The following is a 26,423-nucleotide window of genomic DNA, read 5'->3' as shown; positions in this document are numbered from 1 at the left end:
CTCTCTCTCTCTCTCTCTCTATCTATCTTTGTATTCTCGAGCTTGTTGATTGTCCTCATAGTGAATCGAGCTTGCCCAGTGTATTGAGATCGTAACTTAATAAAATCGTTCAAATTATATTAATTTTTTGCAATTATTATTATCTATATTTGGTATTAGTTTCTTATACGAAGTCTCTCTGGGCTCCACATAGTTAAACTAAATCAAAATAAACACCTAATATCCATATTGTTTTCTTCGTGGTTGTTGAGACTCGGAAACGACATCAACAAAGACCACATACCACTCGGCTCGTGTTCATCCAACTACCGATTATCAAAGTTTTTCCGCATCAAGTGGTGATCGACCAAGATGGATTCATGCATTTTTTTTAATCCTTAATAATCTAAAAAACATGTTGATTATGGAAAATATTAGTAGTATAATTTTTCCTTCAAGTGGTATCAGAGCAAACATTATTTGTTAGATTATTAGGATGGTTAATTTTCAATATGTATATTTCTTACCGTTATCCTAAGTGATGTCGTGAGGTACGATCAAGCCGACTATGACAGATATGTTCAAAACTTCCAACAATCATACAAGGGGCATTTCATATGGTGCCAATATTGCGAGCTTCAAGAAAATCAACCGAGTTTTATCCAACCGGACTGTCCATCAAGATTCAATTGATGCATTTCATTTTCTATTTTATCTATATGTGTGTGGAACATCTATATTTGACGGTGGTTTGCAATGTTTAGACTTAATATTTCCGTCTTTGATACATTTTGCGGTGTGACTTTAAGTGTAGAATATCTGTGTTTGATATATATGATTTTTAGTGTTTTAAATTTGGACTATATTTACAAATATTTATGTATTAGTTTATTTTACTAACATTATCTCCGTTCGATTTTCTATCGAAAACGGCATTTGAAAACGGCAAATCAGTTGTCCTTTTCCACAATTTTTCCGTTCGATTTTCCGTCGACGTGTCGATTTTTCGTAAATCAAGAGACTCAAAACGGCATCGAAAACGACATTTCGAACCTTGATTTAGGACATAGTTGTTGACCATGTAGAACTTTTTTACAAGGACATTTATGTTAGGTAGGGATTGAATCACGATCTCCACTTTGAAGATGGTGTAAAACCCGTAAAAATTGTATTGTGTCTGTATAAACTAATCGAAAATATAACATTTCTAAATTTTATATTGCGAGAAGTTATTTTAAAGTTAGTAAATAATTCTTTTACTCGAACTTCACATCTTTTTTAAAATACATTTAACTTTATTAACTTCTTAAAATTTAATTTATAAGAAAAAAAAAACTACACAATTTTTTATGTAAAAAAAAAAAAAAATTAAAACATCTACACACTACTTTTGAAACAATACTAATTTTTTCCACAAGCCATTAGGCTCGAAATTCCAATCCTATCACGGGATTGGAATTAGATCATTTGGCTCGCAATAAAGCCCAACACTTCTTCCATTAAATTTGCTTGTCGACGAGATCTACACACACGCACGTGGATCTATGTAGACTCTAGATGGTAGTTTCTGTCATTTTTTTATCAGAGATAATTTTTGTCATTTGCTTACGGAAAATAACACCCATATTTCCACTGAGAAATTTCATTTTCTAGACCCAAAAGTTATGGAAATATCTCAATTAGACCCGCTAGTTAAAAAATATCTAAAATTGGACTTTTGTACTAATTTTGGACGAAAATACCCTTAATTCAAAATAACTCATATTCTTCTCTCATTTTCAAATCATCTTCATCACAATTCTTGTCATTTTCGAATTGGTTGCGCTAGGATTAGAACTCTCGGTGGTCGAGCTCACCGCTGAGCTCGTGGGGTTCGGGGCAACGCCCCGATTTTTTTTTTTTTTTAGGAATTTGGGTATATGTTTAGCTTCGATTTTGAGGGTTTCGCATCGTTTTTGAAAAAAATTCCATAGTTTTTGAGGGTTTCGGAAACTCGTCAGAACGTGTCGGAATCCATCGGAACTCGTCGGAACGTGTCGGAATCCATCTTTGGAGGTGAATTTTTTTTTTTTTTTAAAAACTGGGAATTTCCGATGAAGATCATCGGAATCCATCGGATTCCGACCGAATCCGATGGATTCCGATGGTCTTCGTCGGAATCCATCGGAAATTTCCGATGAAGACCATCGGAATCCATCGGATTTGGTCGGATCCGACCGAATCCGATGGATTCCGATGATCTTCATCGGAAATTCCCAGTTTTTAAAAAAAAAAAAAAAATTCACCTCTAAATCTCATTCAAATCAACCTTAAAAAAAAATAAAAAAAAATTAACCTCCAATTCGGTCGAATTTGGTGTGGTGGGCGTTGGAACTCGTCGGATTTGGTGTGGTTGGGCGTCGGAATGGGGCTCACGTCGGATTTGGTGTTCTTTGGTGTGGAGAGAAAATGAGAATGAGAATGAAAGAGATGGAAAGAGATGGAGAGAGGGTTTAATTTTTGAATTAAGGGTATTTTCGTCCAAAATTAGTACAAAAGTCCAATTTTAGATATTTTTTAACTAGCGGGTCTAATTGAGATATTTCCATAACTTTTGAGTCTAGAAAATGAAATTTCTCTTTCCACTCTCGGGACTTAATTGTCACGCGTATAATCTAAGAAATTGGCCAGCACACTAATCACAAGCTCTCCAAGATGTTCAAGATAGTGAAACTAACCATCAAACAATATTTCACCATGTTTCTGTCCTAGATTGCGAAAAGAGTTACGAAATGAAAGGGGCTAAAAAGTAACAAACTAATTACAAGCATCGAAGCCGAAACCCGAAACGCATGCAGAGAAAATTAGTTACCTTTTCATGGGAGGAAAGGTCGCTTTTTTTCACTGATCGGACAAATAAATTATAAACCCAAGTGCACAAAGATGATCATCGTCACAACTATACGAGTAGAGACGACGCCGGCGATACTACAAAGGCTTGAACATATTCTAAAGCCAAGCTTTTCAGTTACAATAATTAGTTGGAAGGTTATTGTACAATGACCTGATGAACTAAAAGAGCTTCCAACAAACCCCCCATTTAACTTTTTTTTTTTTTTTTTTTTATCTTGAATGACTATCTAACTCTAACTTACTCTCGTCCGCATGATTTCGCTTCACACCCTCGTTGCGTTTCAGATCGTGCACCGAGGAAGGCTGCTTATAAATTATGCCACAGCCCTTTTTAACAAAATTTAATGGTCTTACATATCGTACATTTTTTTGGCTTCCGTGGTCAAAAGTCAAAACAAACCTTTTTCCGTTCCACGAGACCAGACTATATAGGAAGCTCTTCAGAATTCATCTGTATCGTCGTCCTTCATCACTGCATTGTTCTGAGCATCGTCGAAGCTAGAACCTGGGACGGCCTCATTCAGATCGCCCGGAGCGATCTCGTTCAGATCAAGAAAACGCCGTTCCCGTACTCCGTCGATCTCTTCCTGCCCCGGACTGTTTGACTTTTCAGGGGGAGGCATTGACTCTTCTTTCTCGACTGTCTCGGGATATTCCCCAACGCTCTGACCGACTGGGATTTCTTGGGTATCGTCTTCGTTCGCGTCAGACACTGGACTTTCCATCGAAAACCCCCCATTCTCGTTCTCGTTCCCGTCCTCGTGCTCATCTTCAATTCCGTTCTCGCTCTCATCCGAGTGCTCTTCTAATGAATTTGATTTTTTGAGCTTTTTAGCCTCCCCTTCCGAATCCGAAATCTCGTACTGCTGATAGTTGATTCGGTTTCTCGTGGACCTCTTGCTCCGTCTCAGACCCGACTGAAGATCACCAACCGACCTCAGCTTCGTTCCCCTCCTCGTACTACTACCCCGCAATTTCTTGAACTTCGGGGACTCGTCGCTGTCATCGCTGCCGCTCAAGAACTCATCCTCTTCATCCTCCTCCTCTTCTTCCTCTTCGGCGTTCTCATCGTCCCAATGATATTCCTCGTCTCCTTCAGAGCTACTAGACAGTTTTCTCCTCTGCTTTCGTTTCCTCAGATACTCTTCGTCGTATATAGCCTCTCCGACTATGTCATCGTCGCTATCGAAATCTGCATCGTTATCTGAAATCGCTTCCACGAAATCCTTCTCGGAATATCGCTGAGGCCTCTGTCTACGACGGTTGCTACTACAGGTCAACACATATAATATATTGCAGTTAGTACAGGTAGAGTAGAGCACTAAAGAAATTAAGCATCAAGGAACAAGTCTGTAGAAAGGGAAACGATCATACCCTCTATCCAACGACTCATCATCGTCATCATCAACATCCTCATCATCAGCCTCGTTGTAATCAGGGGATTTGGGAGACAAAGCACTAAAGTTGTTCTCAGCATATGACGGACTCCATTTACCATTAGAAGAAGCTTCAGGTTTCCCAAGGCCGTCCCTTCTGTATAATGACTCCGGAGATGGTGGTTTCTTTCTGAAACAGTGAAAAAAAAAATATCAGTACTGTGATCAGTACATATGAAATCCTGCTCAAGAGGGAAACATAAAGATGGGAACCGTTCCGTACTTTGTTATCTTGATTGCCTCGTTAATGGATCGATCGTAGTCATCTGCAGTCATTTCGACAATAAGATAATGCATCCATTACCCAAATATATCGTGCATCATAAATCATATAATACCTTGCCATCCAATCCAGCAATCCAAAACTAATTACCAGAAATCGAACAATAAACTTCTGCCCTATTTTCTAAGAGAATTTATGCATTTCATTTAAATTCCCATGCTCATCTTAATCATCCCTCAGATGGTTTAATTTAGTCCCCAAAAAACATGCCTAATAAAAATTCATCCTTTAAACCCCAGCAAGTTTCAGTTATATCAACAAAATGAAGCGTTAACAGCTTGAACATATTGGGGTAAACGCATGTTGGCCATCACATGTTTCGTTGCAGTTTTTTTTTTTTTAATTAAAAAAACACTATATAACCCCAAGGGGTTGGTCTAGTGGTAAGGGCGATTCTTGGGATCTTGCACATCCCCGGTTCGATTCCCCCTGGACGCAACAATTGGGGCCACTGGGGTAGTCTCCTGGTCGATAATGCCAGGGCCTCGTGGATATTAGTCGGGTCTCACCCGGACACCACGGTTATCAAAAAAAAAATTAAAAAAACACTATATGAATCCACCTTATGGAAACTATGTACATGGGAACAGAAATAAGTGTCTTACCAAAGGTATAGGTGACAGGTTTTCTATCTCGAAGTGAGCGACCAGGACCAATCCCATCAACAGGGTAAAAGTTGTCAAGAAGAAGGGCTTGTCTGTGCTGCTTCTTCAGCAACTTCTCTTTCCTCTGCTCAAACAAAACAAAACAAAAACAAAAAAAACAAACAAAACAAAAAAAACGGTTTTATCACCTCAACCACTGATGGAATAACTTGAGAATCCTCGGAAGAGTAAATTTTTGTTCTTTAAAGAAGAAACTGATGGTGAATAGACTAAAAAAGTACATGCCAGTTGTTACAAAACAGTGCACTAAGGACGAATGGGGAAAAAGATCGGCCACATAATGGGCTGATTCAAATACCGGCCTAAAACAGCCAAAATATTGAAAAGCACTGGGGAAGAGTAATCAAGCAATGATAATATATTTTCCCCTTATAGTAAAAAATCACATGCATATGTACCTTATGAACCTTCTCAATCTCTGGAAGCATGTCATTCTTCAACTTTTTCCCAAGTGACGCCTCTGTTCTATTTTTACTCGTGAAAAGCTTCTCCTGTACATGAAAATAGATTACTAGGGTGAAACTAGTTTCTAACAAGTCTTGTTATAAAATCTGCATCACCATTAATTGCAAACTAAAATCTCCGAATCCAATTATAAATGGTAACTATGACCATTCATACGATATGCAAGATTAATTCTAACTTTTTTTTACAATATGAATCCATCACTATTAGAAACTTACAGAAACATCTTCAAATTCGTCAAAATTGGTTGCCACCGTTTCCCACTGATATGTCGCCGCAAGAGCGACATTAGAGCCCTTAGTTTTCGCTCTCTTCATCTCAAATTTCCGTATTTCCCGGTAAAGGCGATGACCAACTAAGGAGTCATCTTCGTACCTGAGTATGGAAAATAAACAAGACTTAACAAACACACTATTCTCTACAATAACCTATCACAATCAACTGCAGTTTTCTAGTAAAAACCAAGAAACATAAGCCATCTCTAAGTAGCATTTTAATTAAAGATTTGATTTGGTACTAGGTTTTTGCTATACCAGTAAGAAATTCCATGAGAATCACCCCCAACACGCTCTTTACGAAATGTTGAAAGACGAACGCCGTGTTTTAGCGAGTTGTCAATGTAGTTTCTGATGTCCTCTTGCTGCAAAACACCACAGAACTTCAATGTTTCCCATGATATACAGCAATCTTCTTCTTTTCTTCTTCTTTTTTTTCATTTGTGGCAAGTAACATGAACTTAAGATAACCATATATTAGAATAGGTATAAAATACCTCCACTCGAATGTCACAAAGTGCTTTCAAAATGACCACGCGTACTCCAGGATCAAGTGTTTTGTATGCTTCAATCTCCGCCCTGGTAAAATGTCAAGACTCACAACACATTAGAAACATGTAAGTTCATACGGATGAAAAAAGACTAAAATTTTATGATTCCTCACCCATGGGCTGCAACAATCGGTAGATCTCCATCTGCGACCTGTGCAATGACGGCAGTCCAAATAAGTTTTCCACAACCAGAAAAAGTGACTGAATTTAACCATAAAACAATTTTCGCAATAAATTACATGTGTGACTCACCCAATGCCACCAATCTCTCAACTTCCTGCATAAAACGGTGACCCAAGTATCACGCGTAAGTGCCATTCGTGTAACAGGAGGTATTGCCTGAAGAAAGAAAGAATCAAAATTATGCGAAAACACACGTTTCGGACCACATGTTAATGCTGTAATAAAGCAATAAAATCTAGGAAAGCATGATAAATTGAATTGGCTACACTTTGAGGTATACACAAGAACAGACACTATCTTGCTTAGGTTATCAAGATTCATATCCAGACAGAAGACCCGGACACTCGATGTGTAAGCACAACATACTAAACCGACAGCTTTGAAATAAAAAAATTTACAAGGAAAGGAAATAAACGAAGCTTTCTTTGCAACTTCAATCACTCCAAAAAACCAAAATTTACACCATTGAAACTTCAAAGTCTTGAACTTTTCCGTTTCCTGAACATATAATGAAATACATGCTGCATAAAAAGAACTTCAAGAACTAATGAACGAAAGAGCTAAAAAGCACAAACCTTTAGCAGTGGGATGTGAATATCACTAAGATTGTCATTGGGTGTGATCAACGCTGTCTCGAACTCCTCCGCCGAGAACTCTGCCGAAATGTTCAACAGAGGCCTGAAAACCTAAATTCCCCAAAAAAAAAAAAAAAAAAGAACACAGCTTTTAACCCTAACACAGAGAGATCGATGAGCTCAGAGACTTAAAAAGGTCTTCGCTTTCTCACATGCAAAAAATTGAGCACCGAAGCCAACTCCCACATCGACCGGAGATTCCACCGTGGCAACTGTGCCTCCGGCGGAGGCGCCACCAGCGACGTCACGATCTTGCCGCATTGCTGCGCCGACGAATCTTCGCCGTCACAATCTCCGACGTCCTCTTCCTGCTCCTCATCTTCCTCCTCATCGTCATCGCCTCTGTCTCCGTTCTCGCTCGCTCGGTTCCTCCGACGCTTCGAAGACGACGATTTCGCTCGCCGAGGCTCGCTTGCGGCGGCGGCGGCCGCCGCGGCCTTGAGCCTCTCGGCAGCGCGTAGAGTACACGCGCGCGAGGGACGGTTGCTCCGGGAGAGCGTGGTGCTCGGAACGGCTTCGATCGGAGCCGGCGAGGGTTCGCGCGACATGGTAATGGTTAGAGAGAGACAGGCAAAGAAAGAAAGAGATCGAGATTATAGAGAGACAGAGAGAGAGAGAGAAGGGTTTATGCAGAGTTATGGTGCGATTAGGCTTAGTGGATCATCGCCGTAGGTTTGCATTGGGCTCCCTTCTTTTCGTTATATGTTCTTCTTCTTCGTCTTTTATTTTTCCTTTTTTCTGATTTTATTTTTCCTTTTGCAATGTTGAGAAAGAAAAAGGAAAGAAGGTTTTTTAATTTCAATTTTTCAAGCAAAAAAAAAAGGATAAAAAAAGAGAGAAGGGCTAAAGAAGGGTTGAGAGAGAGAGAGAGAGAGAGACCTGGGTTTGATTAGCAATTTCCCTACTTTTGTTAGTTTCTTGGGGTAAATTCTCTTGTTTTATGATAAATTTGTTCACGAGATTGATATAATCAATATATAAGTTAACCTAAAAAGTATCGATACTAATTCATCTTAGTGCTAAACTGCTAATAAAGGTTTGCGAAATCTGATAGTAGATTTTTCTACGCTTTGACTAGGTTTTTTTACTGATATATTTTCTCATTGTCATTGCTTTGGTTGATCTCTATGACTTGTAGATATATTGAAGACAAATATAAAGTGGGATTTGTACAGTCCACTAATTTGTCTTGTCCCTTGTACAAATAGCTATAAAGAGTACGTTTCATAGTTTACACAATCATGGGCTATGAAAACCTAAACCCACGAATAAATATCATCACATGTTTTAAAACGAAACAGATAATAAGGTCTTAGAAAAATATATGGAAGAAAACTCAAGAGATCACTATTTGAAAGCTTGGAATTTTATATGAAAAAAAAAAAAAAAGATTCAAAAGTGAATAGTTATGAGAAATCCAATGCATGAAAATTAGAATATTGTTGAAGGATGAACATGTAGTCCAAAGGTAAACTTCTACTACCAAGATTTGCTTCCGTGGTTGATTTTATGCTCTCTAATCTCACAAAAGGTGTGCACTTTTTTTCTTTCTTGTTGTGAGTGTACAAAAAAAAATATATATATATATATATATATATATATATATATATATATATATATGTAAACAATGGAGTGAGGATATCAACAATTGTTAGATTTTTTTTTTGGGAGTTTTATCAACAACCGGTCTTCAACCACGCCAAAGATTTGTTCGGTGTTCTCTTCTTTGAAGTTTTTTCCATCACTTGAGGTCGAGAAAATATTTCATGTTCTTTTTAAAGAAAGTAGTTATTTTTTCTTTTAATTTTAGTTTCGGTTTCCAAATGCGTTCAAATAGTAATTTTTTTTAACGCGTGAGTATTATCATCTTGATGATGATAAAATGTTTCATGTTCTTCATTAGGAAAGTAGTTTTTTTCTTATATATTTTTTGGCGATTTCCAAATGCGCTCGGGTGATAGTTTGCTCTTTTGTTTCTTAATTTGGTTGATGAATAATGTAATTGTAAATAGTATTAATTGTGTTTATTTCATCAACTCGCAAAGTACTATTGCACTAAATGTGTATTGCTTTTTGCTATTGAAACCTAGTACATGTACATATACTATATTATAATCGAGCTTAAATTACGATGTATCAATTATAAGATGGAAAATATTATTCATATACTACAATTATTGTCATAATCATCCATCCATTTAACATTCATTATAGATCTCCCTTCAGCTAGACACGGTTTATGATATATAAAGTACGTATTTGCCCCCCTAAAGTGTTGCACGCTAACAACTCACCCATCGTTCATTCATTTCTTTCATCGGTCTCTTTGATCATTTAAATATTTGCAACAATCTCTCTTCCGTCAGTTTTTTTCCTAACGGTATTAATTTTGTTGTACATGTGTTAAGCTCTTCATGTGTTACTGTAAATTTTACCAAAATAAATAAATATTATGTTCAAATAGTAATCCAACAAAATAAAATAAAATAAAACATATTAAATTAATCGAGAGAGGGATGTTTTATTAAATTCTATTCTACGTAATCTTTTAATTTATATTTTTTAATATTAAACAAAGGAAGAATACTATTTTAGCCTTAATTTGTTAGCACTATTAGGAAAAAATTGACATAATGAGTATTGTTACAAACATTTGAATGATCAGGGAGACGGATGAAAGAAACGAATGAACAATGGGTGAGTTGTTAAATGTGCAACAGTTCAGGTTGCTAAAATGTAATTTATCCTAATTTTTTTTATATTTACCAATTCTTACAAAATCATTTCCAATCATTTTTTTGGCTTTTTGTTTCGATGTTTTTATATACCAATAAAGTCTCTCACTGGGAAAACATAATATAGTAAAACTGATTAAAGTATCTATTTTACTATATGAAAATAACTTAAATTATATACTATTTTGTAATATTATTCCAAGTTCAGGGTAATGTGATTTTCTAGATGAACACTTGAGACATGTGTGGCTATATAAGAGGTGGACTTGAGATGCCAAGTGCATCCTTAAAGTCGTTAACGTTGCTTCTCCGGTGGTCTCAAAAGGATTTTGACTACTTCGGGAGGACTCAAAATTTCACGATCTCTAGAAGGTCCTCAGAATCGCGATGAGAAAAGACGGTCGTTTTATGTCGGTCACAAGAAGACTGGGCAGATTTGGTTTAGACCCGAATGCCACAATCTTCAAGGAGATTTATGAAAGACAATCGAGGTGGTAGTGGTATTTATCGTCTTGATCTTTTCTTCATCGGAAGTTGATTTTTCGGTCTTCGCCATCTAAGCGAGACAAGCAAATTGAGCTATGAAGGCGTAGATGGATTACCTTTGACACGCGCTTACATTAGTTCGAGGAGCTAAATATAATGTGGGAGTCTCATCTCGTCTCTAGATGGTAGAGAGAGGAAGTGAGAAGTGAGAGAGTAAGTTTTGCCACGTGTTTGTCTTGGGTTCTTTGGCACGGGGCAAGGCTCCCAGCACATGGCGAGGCGCGCCCGGGGAGTGTGCGTTGCCTTGCCTCGACACAGGGCAAGGTACCCGCGGGGCGCGCTGCTCGCTTAGGCATGGGAAGAGGTGTGGGGCACTACCTTGCCTTGCCGTTGGACAAGGCACTCGCGAGGCTCACTGGCTCGGCTCGGGATCTTGAGGACTTGGTGCGAGGTCTTGAGACATTGGCACCGGATCTTCGTTTTTGTGTCTGAGCCTTGATTTTGTGGTCCCGGTGAATTTGTTTCGGATTTTTTTTTTCATTTTTCGAGTCTCATTGTTCCTTTTTCAACTGGAATATCATTTTTCCTATACATACAATTTTGTCCATTATATCTTTGGTCGTTGAAAGCATGTAACATGAGTTTTCTTATCCTTAGATGCCACAAGAATTCCGACAAACAAATGCTAGCAGGAAAAAAAAATGTTTCTCTCTAAACTAATTAATTCTTGTTCAGTTATTTCGGAAAGCATGAAATCAATTTCAAACAAAACATGTGACATTAAGCGTTGACTTTGGACTCTCCAAGTCAATCTTCATGAGATTACTTTATTTATAGTGACCACATTTCCAAACTAGTTACTGTTCGTATTTCTATTGCTCTTTTTATATATGTTCTTTTAAAACAACAAATAGATGAATGTTGAAGTGTAGGGTTGCAAAAGTTTTCTATGATTATGTATCCGACTTTGACTTTCTGTAGTATATTTGAAAGCTAATACTATAATAGGGATTTCTTAACCTCACTTGAAGTGAAAATCAATGACTTATTTCATTTTCAATATTTTGGGATCCCACATAAATTAATGGTAACGATAAATAAGAATGCACTTGATTATTTGTTTTGAAAACTTATTAAATAATCTCATTTTCCTATCAATTCAATGACAAACTCAGCTGATTTCCTTACTCATGGCTTGTCAATACATTTGATTTATTTTTATTCACAACGAAGGGGTTTGAAAATTTCAAAGATCATTTTGTTCATCTTTTTTCGGGTAATGGGGTTCAGGTGATTTTGTAGTTGCTTGCCATGTATATTTGGATAAAGAAAGATTTGATATGGGCTCGTTTGGCAAAGCTTATTAATCTCTGTTTTTGTTTTTAGAAAAAACTAAACCGCTTGTTTGCGTTTGATAAAACAGTTTTCAGAAAAAACTTCAAAAGCGATTTTAGAAATTGTACATGAAACGAAAAAGCTAGAAATCCTAACTTTTGGAAAAAGCGTTTATGTATCTTGATATACAATTACTTTAATATCTTCATTTTTTTTTGTGAAATCTCGAAATTATCTCCTAATAAAACTTTATCTAATTTATATTAAAAATACAAATATTATCTAATTTATATTAAAAAACTTTATTAAAATTATTTTTGTTAATAATTAAAAAACTTTATATTAAAAATATAATAAGTTTTTGTTGTCCATATATATCTAATTTATTATTATAATTCATATATATGCATATAAATCATCATATTAATAATTATTATTTAATTTTTAAAAATATGTCTATTTTAGTCTTTTTACTATAATATATTTATTTTGTCAAACACAAAATCAGCTTTTATTACCAGCTGCAACTGTTTTATAAACACTTTATCAAATACCTGTCAGTTTTTTTAAAAAAAAGTTTTTGGAAAAAACTGAATCTAAAAACACTTTTTTTTAAAACAAAGTTATGCCAAATGGGGCCATGATTTCTTAAAAGGAAAAAAATAATTTTTTTTTATCTACTTCTAAAATAGTGACGGTTTCAAATAGCTTTAAAAATATTTTTTTTAAAAAAACTATAAATAGTCATTTAGTGGTGAAAATGATTATCTTTTAAATAAAAAGATATTACAAACAATATAAATAAAGTTAAGTAAAGCTCAAAAAGTATATAATTTTGTTTTTAAAAAAAACTTTAAATATTAATTGTTATGTTGTCACTTTTCACAAGTGAAAAACGACACTCTTAACCAACAAATGACAAGTAAAAGAACCCAAGCTTGCTTGGGCCAAGTGGTAACACCACTCTCCTCCCAAGGGAAGGCCGCGGGATCGAATCCCGGCGGGCGCAATGCCCACATTTAATTATTTATGGGGTGTGTTTGTGTGGTTCTAGAAATAGATACTTATATTTGTCCAACCCCCATTTTTGATATATCCGATCTTGTATCATTGGCTACTTATAAAGCCCTCCCTCAGGAAAAAAAAATGACAAGTAAAAGACTCAAGGAAAACGACTCAAACAACCCTGAAGGTTGACCCCCAAACGGCTTTGAAGGTTAAGCTCCAAACAGCTCTGAATACTGAGCCATAAAATGGTTCTAAAGGCGGAACTCCAAACGGCTTTGGAGGCCGAGCCATAAAACGGTTCTGAAGTTTGAGCCTCAAACGGCTCTGAGCCCCAAACGTCCCGAATAGTGTGAAACCACTTTTTGGCAACTTAAGGTCCAAGTCTCCCTATAAATACCACACATGTCTTAGTTAGAAGAAAAACACACAATCCTTAGAGAAGCAAAATACTACAACTTCTCTTTCTCTTCCTCTCTCTCTTTCTCTCTCCAAAATTCCCTCAACACCCGCAAAATAATGTTATTACTCCACTTTGATTCTAGAAAAACACACACAAAAAAAAGAACAATCTTCTTTCTTTCTCTCTATAATTAAAGGAAAAACACTTAAACTCTTATAATCAAGATAAACTCTCACACCTCAAAACACAAAGAGGAATGATTTACTTCCTTTATCTTTAGAATTGACGAATAAATATCCTCTCTCCCTCATATTTCTTTTCACAAACAAAGGTTAAAATAATGTCAAATTACATCCACTATAAAAAAGTGTCAAAGAACTTGAATAATCCAATTATCATGTTCTTCACTTAATAAGAGGTACATTTCATTGTATATCACTCTTTGTATATTTTCTTTCGGCTAAGAAAATGAAGAGACGTCGCTCAAGAGGATCAAATCACGATGACGAAGAGGGTAGAAACGAGGAAAGGACATCTAATTAAAGAGAAAAAAAAGAACTACAAAAGCTCTCAAAGCATTCAAAAGACTGAAAAATATCAAGAAAAAGACAAAGACGAAGACGGAGAGAAGAGAAGAGAAGAAGGAACCAAGACCAAGAGAAGAGAACAAATAGAAGACGAGGAATTCGACGAGAACAACAAAGAAAACGAGAAGAACATATTCACTAATCCGAAAGACTCTCAAGAGTATATCAAGCATTCACCATCCTTTCAAGACTCGAGGAAACGTGACTCCGACAACACAAAATTGAGACACGTCGCAAACTCGCACTCCGACGCGTGTCTTGTGAGAAATCGAATTAACATTAATTATTAATTTCCCACTATCACATCAATTTTCACATTTGTGGAACAGAATATTCCTAAAGCCCAACTGGATAGTCAAGAGCAACCTTCAACCGAAACACAGCGAGCCCAAGGCAAAAGCTGGAGAAAATATCACACATGAATCCAACAAGGAAAGAGCGCACGTGGCTAAAGTACTATACACGCGCAGCACAAGCGCGTGAGAAACAACAGGAAGCAAGCCGTTTGCCTTTGTCGTTTCCCAATCGTGACTTTAAAGTTTGAACAGAATAGTAGTTCATTATTAAGAGTTGATGAAATTCAACAGTTCAAGGGACCTGAGATATCAAAAGGTTCAAGCTTTCACAACTCTATTCCAATTATTTCTATCGCACAACAACAATACAACAATCTCGTGGCATTCAAATGATCAAACCATAATACAATAACACAAGGGACAGCAAAAAAAAAAAAAAAAAAAAAAAAAATTACAAGAAAAAAAAGAAAAGGAAGAGCTTCTATGTTACAACAATCTCATTGTCACTAAGACAAAACAAAGAGCGACAAGAGCAAAACGACGAGCATAGCCGCGACCCAAGAAGTGTTCCTCGGTCGGACCGCGTGGTTTGAGCCCGGCGAGGAAGTGGGCCCGGGCCCGGCACCGGGGCCGGCGGTGGCGCTCTCCTTGGAGCAAGAGTAGTTGCAGCGGCCGGGACGGACCACTCTATAGACGCCGGTGCTGGCGAGGATAAAAACGTCTTTTCTATTGTCCTCGCCAAACGAGAAGACGTAGTTCAAGACCGGAAGCTTGCTTCCCGGGACGGTCCCACATTTGATGGGAGAGTCGGCCGCGCAGCTGAACGCGATTTTGTCGGCTCTGTACTTCCCGCTGCTCAACGGGGTTTCCACGCCCGCCCATATCGCTCCGCCGTACAAATCTGCATACAAGTACCTAAACAAAGACACCCCGAAAAAGAAAAAAGAAAAAAACAGGATTCTCAATCTTGATACGTAGAGAGAGGGAAAATATACGAAATGGTATTTTTTCGCCAATGTGACGAAGAAGACCTTATGTAGAGATTCGGTGCTAATTTTATTTGTGCGTGGATATTTTCTCATGGGGATACTTCCGGGTTAAGCCCAACATTATCGACCGAAAGACTACCCAGTGGCCTTAAGTGGGGGATCAAACCAGGGACTAATAAGGTCCCGAGAATCGATCTCTAGACCAACTTGTAGGGGACAAATTATTTTTTATTTGCGAGGTGAAATCGAACTTTTCCTCACTTTTTGAGCATAGTGAAACAAAGTGGACGTAGCTCTCTCACATTGACATTTGACCATTATATATACGTGTCCATTTTGGTTTGTCCCATGGTTACTAATATTTTTTTACCGGTCGGATTAGGTTCTCTAATATTAAAGAGACGAGATGGAGATGTGTAGGCGTATGACTGGCGAGTCTGTGCGCATAGTCGACACAAGAAAGAGCAATTTACCTTCCGTACATACACGGATCGGCCTGGGAGCGATAGACATAGCCCCCGATTATCGACGCAGAGTTGGTCAAATTGTTGACTTCGGAGTGGTTGTAGCCCAGGACCGGGTAAATCGTGTCGATGAGATTTAAAGACGTGTTTCCGCCGAGTGATTGGGAAGGCACAAACGGGTACAGACCCTCCAACATACGCCACCCGTAGTTCCCACCTTTTGTGATCAGATCAACCTCCTCATACAAGTCCTGCGGACAAAACCCGAATTCCATTTAGCTGTCTATGCACATTGGAACAAAGCAACAATAGGTAAGCTTGTGAGTTATATTTCAAGTTCTATTGACCTCTCCGGTATCGGCGCATATGAAGTACGAAGGCCTTTCCGCGTCGAAACTGCAACGCCAGGGGTTTCTTAGCCCCAGAGCCCAGATCTCCGGAAGCAACTTCGAGTCTTCCTTGAACGGGTTGTCCTTGGGGATCGAATAGTTACCCCAGAGACCAAGCTTATCGATATCCCCCGAGCCTGGGAAAAAAAAAAGATAACTTCTTGTCAGTTGTGATTCATACAGAAACGAGAAATTGAATACCATACACATACTTTGAACTTACTCGGTACGTTATCGACGTCGAGTCTAATGATCTTTCCGAGCAACGAATTTTTGTTCTGCGAGAAGTTGTAAGGGTCGCCCGTGCCGCCGCCGTCTCCCATCATGGCGTACAAATATCCGTCGGTCGGCCCGAAGAGAATTTGACCTCCGTGATGAGACGTGAACGGAAGACCCATTGTGAAAATCCTTCTCACTTCCACCGGTTTAGCACTTGTCGCCTTGATAAACAAGTCACACAAATTGTTATTCAAGTGTATTTTGAATATTTGAATAGTAGGGCTATTTCATAGAGTTTATTCGTCAATTCATCCTTTCGGTTCTAACAAGCTATTAGTACCTTGGAAGGGTCGGCCTCGGTGCCGTTCGTGGTGTACTCCGCGATGACTGTCTGAAACTGGCACGGCTGAGCGCCGTTATCCGGGCTCAGCTTCGAAGGATCGCAATTGGCGTCGGAATTGCAAGCGCACCTTCCGGCGCAGCCCGGCCACTTGACCTTGTCGCAGTTGAAAGACGCGAAGAACCGTCCGTTCTTCGCGAAGCCCGGGTGGAACGCCATGCCCATCATCCCGAACTGAGTGTCGAAGTGGACCTCGTCCGTGAGGTCCACGAACGGGCTCGACTTGTCGAACCCGAGCGTCTCGCCGGACCCCACCTCGGGCACCGTGGCGAGCCAGATCTTGCCCTCCTGGCTCGAGAAGAACGCTCGGTTCGACCCGTCCGGGTGAGCCACCATGTTGAGGTACGACTCGTTCCCGATCTTCTCGAGGCAAATCCCGCTTGGCGAGGTTTGGGTCTCCGTGTCGTTAAGGGCCACGGGTTCGCCGCCGAAGCACACGGATTCGGCCGAGGAGACTCCGCCGAATGCGTCGCAGAAGTCGCTCTTCGACTGCCAAACGTCGGTGAGTTTCGTGGAGTTGGATTTCAGCGGGATTCCCGACTGGACCAGCGGGGGCGAGAACGGGGAGTTCAGGACCGAGACGTTCTGACAGGTGTCCCATAAGTCGGAGCAGAAGTTGCTCGCGGCTTGGTCGGAGGACTGAGGAGAGTCCGGCGAGGCCGTGGAGTTGCACAGAATCGGGACGGGTTTGGTCACGGACTTGACTACGAACAGCTCGCCCGAGAACGGGTCGCACTTCTACGAAAATCGAAACGAAAAGGGAGAATTGTTTCTGAGTTGTTCAACACAATGCTCAAACTTGTAATTTGTCAATTGAAAAGCCAGCGAGTCTTACCGAGCATAGCACTGATTTGACGAAAGAAGCACAGCCGGGATCAGAAATGTCCATGGCCTTGTATTGCTTCTCTAATTGTTGATCGTCTTTCGAGTTGCAACATGATGTCTCGTTGTACGGACAGAAACTCAATGGCTTTTCCAAAGTAGCGGGTGTTCCTAAATTTTTGACCCCACACAAAAAAAAAAAAAAAAGCAAAATCAAAATCAAAATAGCAACTTAACAAAGCATACAAATTCAAAACAATGACTTAATATGAATAGAAAAAGGAGGTAATAGAAGACAAACCCACTTGAGTTTATGCACAGAGGAAGCGAATTTCCAACACCAAAGAGCAATAGTAGCGAGTGAAATAGAAGAACAGTACTGAGAAAAAATCTCCCCATATCGCCAATAGAGAGAGAGAGACAGAGAGAGAGAGAGAACTAGAACATCCTTTGTCGTCTTAATCTGCAATGTGAAGAAATATAAATAAATATAGGAAGAGGGAAAAAATAAACCTTTGGTGGGTTCAATTCAACTCCAAACTACTAAAAAAAAATATTAGAATATGTCTCCACTACTTGCCCATCCCTCTTTTCATTTTCTGTCTCTATATATATGTATATAAATATTAAAAGTTCTAATTTCTCTTCCAGAAGGAGATCACTTTCCAAATCTCCTTTGTCCTCATCACGTATGTAATCAAGTCCCGCTTTGAAAAGTCTACGTTGACTTTATCCAAAGAAAAATGTTCCGCTTTTAATTCTCTCACTCTCACACTATAGCTCTTCTTCCCTTTCACAACAACAGGCCATAATTCGAGAGTCAGAGAGGCTCGGATTATTCATATCAACGTCAACTTGAGCTTTGAAGACTTGTATGGTAATCGATTTGCATATCAGACGCAGTTGACTTTTGGACGAATTATTTATCTCAAAAACAGCTGAGGTGGTTGAGAGAAAGAGGAAAAAAAAAGGCACTTGCTTTATTTGGTTTCTTGAGAAAATTCAAGTGTTTAGACCTTGGTTGGTCTAAAATGTCTCGTGTTACCATTTAATGTAGATTTCAGAATGTTCAACTTCAAACTAAACCATAAATTAAAAGTCAAAAAACACATCCTCTTATACATCAAATTAATATATTATAGTTCACTATATTTTCAAAAATATTTTTATTTTTTTATTTTCTTTGAGGAAAGTGTTCAACGGTAATGAATGACGAAATTTTGTCTTGTGATTGAGGCCATCTTGGATGAATAACCTATAAAAAGGGTTATATATCTTACTTCACATGCTCATCATTAATGTATGATAATGTTTTTCTCCGGCATTATTATGACAATATAATAGAAAACAATAATTTAGTAAAGGTCTACTTACATTATTATATATCCTAAAGGAGAGTAGATGCAAATTGCAATTTTGTGACCATCCTATAATTGACTCACTAGGGCACAAAATTAACACACTAAGCTTCTCGGGGTCGACGTGTTTCCACGTCTAACAATTACTTCTTATTATATCATATTATAAATAAAATTGCGACAAAAAAAAATCATGTTGTTATCACCTATTCTAGCGCATAACCGGCCTATATAAGTTTTTAATTGCTATATCAAATCACGTGTGAATGTAAAGTTTCATCCTAGTGTCAACTTATAATGAGTAAATTTTTGACATATCGAAATTTTATGCTCTTAAGAATATCGATTTCTAAAAAAAAAAATCCACTGATTTAAAACTAAACGGTAAACAATAAAATATAAAAAAAATCAAATATAAATATTACAAAAACTATCTACCAAATAAATATGTCAGGTAATTTCTTCACCTATAATTGTTTTACCATAAACAACAAGTATACTTTTAGTGAATCTATTCCACTCAAAATTTATTACTAATGTTTACGTTCTTTATGTCAATTGAGATGAGAACAAAAAAAAAAAAAAAAAAAAAATCAGGGAAGTGGGTCACCACCTAACTAATAGAGATATTTACTTTACCTTATTTTCCGTTGACCGGCGTGTTCAATTGTCCGATGCAGATAATAAAATGAGACCACATGATTACAAAAATCGTTTTTCCTTTGTTCTTTACTCAAAAGAAGAACGAAAAGCTTGCTGTAGTGGAAAGAGTGCGTTTATAGATTGGGACCACAAAAAAAATTAGGCTTTCTTCTTCTTGTTTTATTGTGAAGCTTATCTCAATAGTACTCTAGCTCGAAATAGAAAGTTCACAAAACTCTTAAGACAATGATAAGCATGACACAGAAATACAGCACGGAACATTTTTGACCGTGTGATAAAAAAAATATATTAAGAGATTTTTTTTTTTTATTTCTCAATACACAAACAAAAGAGCATTGTAGATAATTAAGCTCTATCAAAAATGTCAAAAGCTAGGTAGAATTATGTGATTTCTATAGGTGGGTAAGTGAGAAAATAAAATAGCCTTGATAACACTGCATTTGAATATTGAAGAATAGCTAAGAACTTATCCCTAATTGTGTTTGTCAACTATAATGAATGAAAAAAAGACAGTAGACATGGACATTATTGTCCACGCATTAGGTAGTGAAATTTCTAGTTTCTCAGAAGAAACAAAGTGAGAGACATTAGAAATAATGAACGACTAAAATGTATATGTACACTCTAAATTTATTTACTCTAGGCTTCCTATAGTGCACTCTAAAAACTTCTCTCCTTTATTTTCCCAACAATGCAAGGCTTTTATATCATCCAAGTTTTCTTGCATGGGAAATCTGTCCAAATGCCCAAAAATTTCTCATCTGTCGATAGACTTATTCTTTTATAGACAGCGTACGTGAACGTGTACCAAAAATCATATAAATCTCCTCCTAAAAAACTTTCAAGATCTTGTTCCTTGTTTATTGAGCATATCAGCATTTTGACACCTTGCATGCTTTTATCATTGACCAAATCTGCCTGTGATTTGCTGTATTTTTTTTAATCTACACTTGTTCACTTTTCCAACCCATCACAAGGGGTCGTGGATGGCGTGTAATACCAAAAGGAAAAGCGTTTGAGAAAAAGTCTTACAATTGACGATAACAATGGGAAGATAAATATAAAACCGTTCGAAAAAAAGACATACCACCAAAGAATTGTCTGAACTAAGTTGATTATGAAAATTCAAAGAAAGAAAAAGAGCATAGAATAAAATTACCCTAAAACTAATATGCTTGAACTTTGAACAACAATATTCTAGAGGTAGAGTAAAATAAAATATTTTTTATTTTTTTTGCTCTAGATAATGTTGTACTTGTATGCGAGTCAGAGAAGTGCCACCAATATATTTAACACGTACAAGTTATACGATCTAGGGCAAAAGTAAGTTTGTTGTTTTTTTTACTTTCAGGATTTTCTCAGCAAACCAAAAAAAAATGTATCAGAATATATATTTAGGAGATGGCAATAATGTTTATGCGGTTCATACGTTTGTCACCCCACAACTTACAACTGAAATTTACAAATTTTGCATAATTTTGAAGTTTTGTATAAAAGTGAACAAAGAGCTCTCTATATGGATCAGGGGATCTCAATCTTGCCTTATATATATATATATATATATATATATATATATATATATATATATCAGATTCAGTAAACGATTTAGGTTGGGTTTTTAAGAAATGGCACATCATAAACTAACAAATTTTAAAATTATTTATCAGAAATGTATTATTACTCTACCTCTAAAAGATTATATATAAACGTTTTCAAATAATCGGCAGCTTGTTATTGGGTTAAGACGAATTCTTCACACAGTTGCTGACTTGTTCACTTTTTGTACCAAACACAAAGATTAAGTCAGAAGATAGAAGAAAAAAAACATAGAGATGAAAAAAAAACCCTAGAAATTCTTCATATCTAAGTGCAATATCCAGTTTGGCTAAAATATATCTAGTGAAGCTCAAGAGCATTAGCCCAACTTACACACTCTTATTTTGAAGAGTTCATAAAGTATGGAAAATTTAATTAATGGATTTCTTGTATGGATTACGTTTTCGAACTGAATACCGAAGGAAAAAAACCAGGGTACAAACCACTGAGTATCTCCAGGTCCAAAGTAATCAATGCCCTCAACTCTCGAGAGCGCCAAGGGCTTTCATGTCCTCAAGAAAAGCGGTATAAGAGTCGTCAATGCTCGGCGGCTTCGGCGCCGATGACGGGTTAGTCGTAGCTTCTGCCTTCAAAGGAAGTGACGGTGGCTTCGGGGCTGCCACCACGGCAGTGGTGGAGAGCAACGGTCTGGGTTTCGATTTCGGGGCGGCCATCTCTCTTCTCACCCGAACAGACGCTGGAACCTAAATCCAAGAATCCAGACAAGTTGCGGGTTGAGTCACAAAAAAAAAAAGGTCTATTAAAAAGAAAACACAAATAGCGACAATTGCATATTTTAAGTACACCCGATTAAACCTTCACATGGGGTTTCCATTGGAACCACCGAAATGCGAAATCAAAGGGCATGCAAAGGAAGCAAACTCACCATGGACGTAAGCTCTGGCGTGTGCTGAGCGAGCGGCCTCTTGATGACAGTCGGTGCCGCGGATTTGACATAAGACGGCTTCGGAGGAACAAAAGGCACGCTCACAGAGAAATCTACGTGCAAAGAAGGAGGAGGACCGGGCGGGAGTGGCGGCCTCATCATCATCATTTGAGGAGGGCCGTACGGTGGCCTGGGGAGCATCGGGACCATCATTCCCGGCGGGGGCCCGGGCGGGGGCGGAGGAAAACGTGATATTCCCGGGGGTAATACATCGGCCTGTGAATTCGTGATCGTGTTCGGTCCAGGCACCGGCGCATGTTGCCTCGGCGGCGGAGGCGGCGGCGGCAGGATTCTCTGGTGGTCGTTGGCCGACGGAAGGTTATTATTTTCGGGTAAAGACGCGATACCTTCGTAATGATTTCCCGCCGGCTTGGGAGGCAACCCGGGCGGGGGAGGCGGTGGAGGAAGCATATTGACCTACAAAGGGTAGACATGTCATTTTCCATCTCTGCATATATATATATATACACACACACACACACACACACTAGAGAATTGAACACGTTATTTGCACGTGAAGAAAAATTGTCAACATATGAAAAATTGTAAGAGAATAATATTTTCCTAAAAATAACACTTCTTAAAGAAACTTCCGTGAGTATCATCAGATTCCCTTAATTTGATGATATTTACGGAATTTTCTCTAAGAAACGTTATTTTTAGAAAATTTCAATTGGTTTATGAGTTTTGAACTTATCAACATATACTTCAAAAATGGTATTTTTGAAATTTTCTTTTTACAAAAAGCTGTTTTTGGAATTTTTCAATTGGTCCATGAGCAAGTTGGTTATCCCCGCATATACGTATACGTTATATATATATATATATATATATATATATATATATATATATATATATATATAGTGTCCCGGTTAAACCCGACTAAATCCACGAGGCACTGGCATTATCGATCGGGAGACTAACCCCAGTGACTCAAATTGTTGCGTCCAAGGTCGAACAGGGGACTAATAAGGTCCCAAGAATCACCCTTACTACTACACCAACCTCTTAGGTATGATCAACAGTTGTGGGAAAAGAAAACTTACGTGCATAGCCTCCTTCGATGGTTCATCGGACGAGGAATCTCTATCCCTTTCGCCACTAACAGGCGGAGGAGGAGGCAACGGAGGGTGGCTTGCAACTTGGTCTTTCGGCGGGAGCCCCGGAGGCGGAGGCGGAGGGGGTAGAGGCGGCGGAGGAGGCAATGACATGGTGGAGCTCGTTGTGGCGCGATTGGTCGGCAATGGAGGCGGTGGAGGTAAAGGCAAGGACGCCGGTAGAACAGAGCCGTCGCCGCCGCCAGTATCTGGAAGCGGCGGAGGAGGCGGTGGGAGCGGAAAAGCACCATCCTCTAACTCAGTAAACGATGACGATGCACCGTCACTCGTTGAGGCATTGGATGAGGGAATTCCCGGCCCTACATTTCACATCAAACAAAATTAAAAAATAAAAATAAAAAACCGTGAGAATAAGAGCAGCGAGCCATCAACAAGACACTTAAGTGGGTCGAGGTAAATAAAGAGACTAACCTATCGTTGACTTATACATCGGCGGTTTTCCAGGTGGAGGAGCCCCGGTGGGATTCAGGGTCGGGTGGTAGTATACGGAATCCTGCACAAATATAAGAAATGGAAGAACGTATTAGTTTCAAACAGTTACAACAACAACAACAAATTGATCCAAAATAGCTTTGAAACAACCGTTATAATCTTACTTCGGGCATAGGATGTTTCCCCCGTTCTTCCTCTTCTGCTGTCCGTCTTCGCGGAGGTCCCAGATGACTGAGCAGGAAAAAATAAACAAGCTATTATGTTTGAGACTCGAACAAGAAAAAAGTATATTAAAGATGTTCAACACTTGAACTAAACGGATTAAGAAACTGAAAATTCACCTGAACATAACAGGCGCCTCACCCTTCTCCTTCATTTTTTCTTCATATTCCTATCCATAAAAAGAGTGAACAAGATGATAATTAGTCACAACATGATAGTCGGTCACAGAAAACTTCTATAAATCTAGATATAAAACATATTCTTAAATTACACTTGATAAATAAGACTATTAACAGTTAATCGGGAAATATAAACAGTCTCTATGAACAACATCAAGCTCAAGCCACCCCACTAACAATCTGAAGAAAATCTAGTTCTTCAGATTATGGTGTCATTAATTCTGCCATTCTCTTGTCACCGGTACAAACTGCATAAAAAATTAAGAGTGAAATTACAAGTTCATCTGAGAATTACCTTCCTCTTCTTCAGAACAAGGTTCAGTGTGTCTTCCAACTGTCTTTTCTTGTGCTTTCTTGCTTTGTCAAGAGCACCATCAGCCTCTTTACCAACAAACATGCATCAGAAAATTTACTTTCAGCGACATATTAAGAATTATAAGCCTAACAAAGCAAAGTACATAAAAAGCCAAACACAAAAGAAGAAAAAAACCACAATATGTTAATTCTTTTTCCTAGTTTAACTGGATACAGTGGAATCCCAGCTAACTTAAAGAAAAAGGATTGTTGATCATTCTAGATGTAAGATGCTATTTCAATAAATTTAGAGAAAATTATTAAAAAAAAAATGTGTTCATAATAACCAGCAATATATACGGACTAACATTAAATGGCTTGAGGTTAGAGAATATCACTCCACTACATCCATTTTAGAAACAGGTCGGGATCGATTGCTCACATAATAATAGGATGCAAACTTTAGTGAGCTACCAAAATCTTCTGTTTTCGAGTAACATGTAAAGCAAGTCTCCTTCAACCTGCTTTCTAGATAACAACACATCATGATCTAAAACACAGAACATCCGTATTTCGACCTCCAACAAACTGATATTTTTTTGGTTCTCCATACAAAAACAAAACAACAATATGGGAGGACAATTGAGTAAGAGATCCTATATAGATGCATCAAGGAGAAACCCTGTTCGGAATTAACTTAAAAATAGAGAAGTAGAAGTACAATCTGCATTTTATTTACATGTTCTATATCTAACCCTGTTGTAGTAGGGTTTATGGCCAAGAAACGAATGAATAAGGTGCACGGGAAACACTAATTCTTTCTTAGACAGAGATTCCGGTTCTCTGGACTATGTAATTGGCTTATTGAAATTCTTCACAACCCCGCTTAGTAATAGTGGCTCTAACTAACTTGTTGGTTGATATAAGAAGAAAAAAAAACACATCTATAGTCGCGAATAAGATCCTTCAAATAATTACTTACTCATAACATTCAGCTTGTCAATCTGATCCTTTAGCGTATCAGGGTCCTTCTTCAAAATCCCCACCTCTCTAACCTTCTTTCTCTCTTTCTTATTCTGTTAAACACAGATAAAACAATTCAGAGAAGGCACGTAGATCACATATTCCCTTTCAAGCTTCCAAAAAAAAAAAAAAAGGAAAAGTTTTACTCTTCATGTAAAATAACGTAAGTAACAGAAGCAGCCCAAAACTCGAAGATTACTCTGCACAAATTACTATTTCAAATCGATTTGGAAACGCTGACAATCAGCAACTAAACTCTGTAACCAAAATTTAAAATTTTCCAAAATCTGGTTTGCTATAGCTAAGAAAATCAGTTAAATAAGTAAGAACTAAAGCACTAACGCTAAAACATTTCCGCTCTAAAACCGAACTCAATCACGAAAACCTAGAAACGGAAATTAACATGAAATTCAAAGTATCATCCTCTGAAAAGAGGACAAAGCCATTAAAATTGAACGCGATGTATTAATTCTTGTACTAAAAACTAAAAATTCGTAGGAAGAACGAATTACCCTCTTCAATTCCTTCTTCCGAAGCTCTTTCCGATAGGCGTCTGTGGGATTCATCGCCTTCCCTCCCTTCGTTGTCTTCATTGTCGCTTCTCTTACTCAAGAAACTCTCTGACGACCAAGAAATTTCAAAAGCCCTAGATTGCGAAGAAGAAGATGATGATAACAGTTTTTTTTTTTAAATTTTTTTGTTGAACCTTTTTTATTCACTACGAGCTTCGCAATAGATTTCTCGCACCAATCCAACGCCAAGCCAATAGCTATTCCATCTCCGTATTCATAAACATAAGAAAGCGCGAGTTGAAATTACATGTTTCTCCTCTGGCGAGCCAAAGTTGATGAAATTGCCTAAGTTACCTCATTTTTATAAACAATTCAGATAATATCTCATTCATTCTTATTCTATGTCTACGTGTATTTTTATTACCGCTACTTAAAAACCTTGGTCTTTGTCAAAGAAATGAGTTTTTTTTTTTTTTTTATTTATTTATTTACAGACTTATCAGTGCGGTGATGATAGACGAAAGATTTGTGAAACAAAGCAAAATATAAACATATAATACAAATATGATAAACATTACGAAAATGA

At 37.9% G+C, this 26,423-nt stretch overlaps 3 protein-coding genes across 5 annotated transcripts; all 3 read right to left on the bottom strand.

Annotated features, from left to right (window-relative positions):
• Nucleotides 1-2,757: 2,757 nt before the first annotated feature.
• On the bottom strand, nt 2,758-8,204 carry LOC149383721 (DDT domain superfamily). 2 transcript variants are annotated; one of them, XM_089628644.1, is made up of 12 exons: nt 7,517-8,204; nt 7,305-7,415; nt 6,799-6,885; nt 6,660-6,697; nt 6,493-6,574; nt 6,254-6,360; nt 5,939-6,095; nt 5,654-5,746; nt 5,196-5,319; nt 4,531-4,573; nt 4,246-4,437; nt 2,758-4,140 (listed from the first exon to the last, which is right to left on the bottom strand). In XM_089628644.1, the coding sequence occupies exons 1-12, from the start codon at nt 7,910-7,912 to the stop codon at nt 3,312-3,314; spliced, it is 2,259 nt and encodes a 752-aa protein (XP_089484770.1). In that variant the 5' UTR covers nt 7,913-8,204; the 3' UTR covers nt 2,758-3,311. The 2 variants fall into 2 exon arrangements, with proteins under 2 accessions (XP_089484770.1, XP_089484771.1); XM_089628645.1 differs by having other exon boundaries at nt 2,758-4,137.
• A 6,316-nt stretch (nt 8,205-14,520) lies between these two features.
• On the bottom strand, nt 14,521-18,408 carry LOC149383720 (HIPL1 protein-like). Its single transcript, XM_089629008.1, has 7 exons — nt 17,800-18,408; nt 17,508-17,665; nt 16,613-17,410; nt 16,277-16,493; nt 16,012-16,190; nt 15,674-15,915; nt 14,521-15,126 (listed from the first exon to the last, which is right to left on the bottom strand). The coding sequence occupies exons 1-7, from the start codon at nt 17,891-17,893 to the stop codon at nt 14,718-14,720; spliced, it is 2,097 nt and encodes a 698-aa protein (XP_089485134.1). The 5' UTR covers nt 17,894-18,408; the 3' UTR covers nt 14,521-14,717.
• Nucleotides 18,409-21,348: 2,940 nt separating this feature from the next.
• On the bottom strand, nt 21,349-26,122 carry ELF5 (proline-rich family protein). 2 transcript variants are annotated; one of them, XM_089629219.1, is made up of 9 exons: nt 25,838-26,122; nt 25,285-25,378; nt 24,304-24,389; nt 23,949-23,998; nt 23,772-23,838; nt 23,587-23,668; nt 23,104-23,474; nt 21,998-22,474; nt 21,349-21,815 (listed from the first exon to the last, which is right to left on the bottom strand). In XM_089629219.1, exons 1-9 carry the CDS (start codon nt 25,916-25,918, stop codon nt 21,591-21,593), a joined length of 1,533 nt encoding a protein of 510 aa, XP_089485345.1. In that variant the 5' UTR covers nt 25,919-26,122; the 3' UTR covers nt 21,349-21,590. The 2 variants fall into 2 exon arrangements, with proteins under 2 accessions (XP_089485345.1, XP_089485346.1); XM_089629220.1 differs by lacking the exons at nt 25,285-25,378; nt 25,838-26,122 and adding an exon at nt 24,745-25,005.
• Between the last annotated feature and the right edge of the window lie 301 nt (nt 26,123-26,423).

This window comes from Urtica dioica, chromosome 10, assembly GCF_054948205.1.
Source record: "Urtica dioica subsp. dioica isolate 48M chromosome 10, U.dioica_male_clone48M_v1_H2, whole genome shotgun sequence".
NCBI lineage: Eukaryota > Viridiplantae > Streptophyta > Magnoliopsida > Rosales > Urticaceae > Urtica > Urtica dioica.
This window is presented reverse-complemented; position numbering and strand designations above follow the sequence as displayed.

Coding starts and splice junctions, on each gene's coding strand:
- LOC149383721 (XM_089628644.1), bottom strand. CDS start 7,912: ATGTCGCGCGAACCCTCGCCGGCTCCGATCGAAGCCGTTCCGAGCACC. Junction 7,416..7,516: donor CGGTGCTCAATTTTTTGCAT/GTGAGAAAGCGA, acceptor TGGGGAATTTAG/GTTTTCAGGCCTCTGTTGAA. Junction 5,320..5,653: donor AGATTGAGAAGGTTCATAAG/GTACATATGCAT, acceptor TTGTTTGAGCAG/AGGAAAGAGAAGTTGCTGAA.
- LOC149383720 (XM_089629008.1), bottom strand. CDS start 17,893: ATGGGGAGATTTTTTCTCAGTACTGTTCTTCTATTTCACTCGCTACTA. Junction 17,666..17,799: donor TCCTCTGTGCATAAACTCAA/GTGGGTTTGTCT, acceptor TCAAAAATTTAG/GAACACCCGCTACTTTGGAA. Junction 16,494..16,612: donor CCGAGGCCGACCCTTCCAAG/GTACTAATAGCT, acceptor TTGTTTATCAAG/GCGACAAGTGCTAAACCGGT.
- ELF5 (XM_089629219.1), bottom strand. CDS start 25,918: ATGAAGACAACGAAGGGAGGGAAGGCGATGAATCCCACAGACGCCTAT. Junction 23,839..23,948: donor GAGGCGCCTGTTATGTTCAG/GTGAATTTTCAG, acceptor TTTCCTGCTCAG/TCATCTGGGACCTCCGCGAA. Junction 22,475..23,103: donor CATCGAAGGAGGCTATGCAC/GTAAGTTTTCTT, acceptor TACCCTTTGTAG/GTCAATATGCTTCCTCCACC.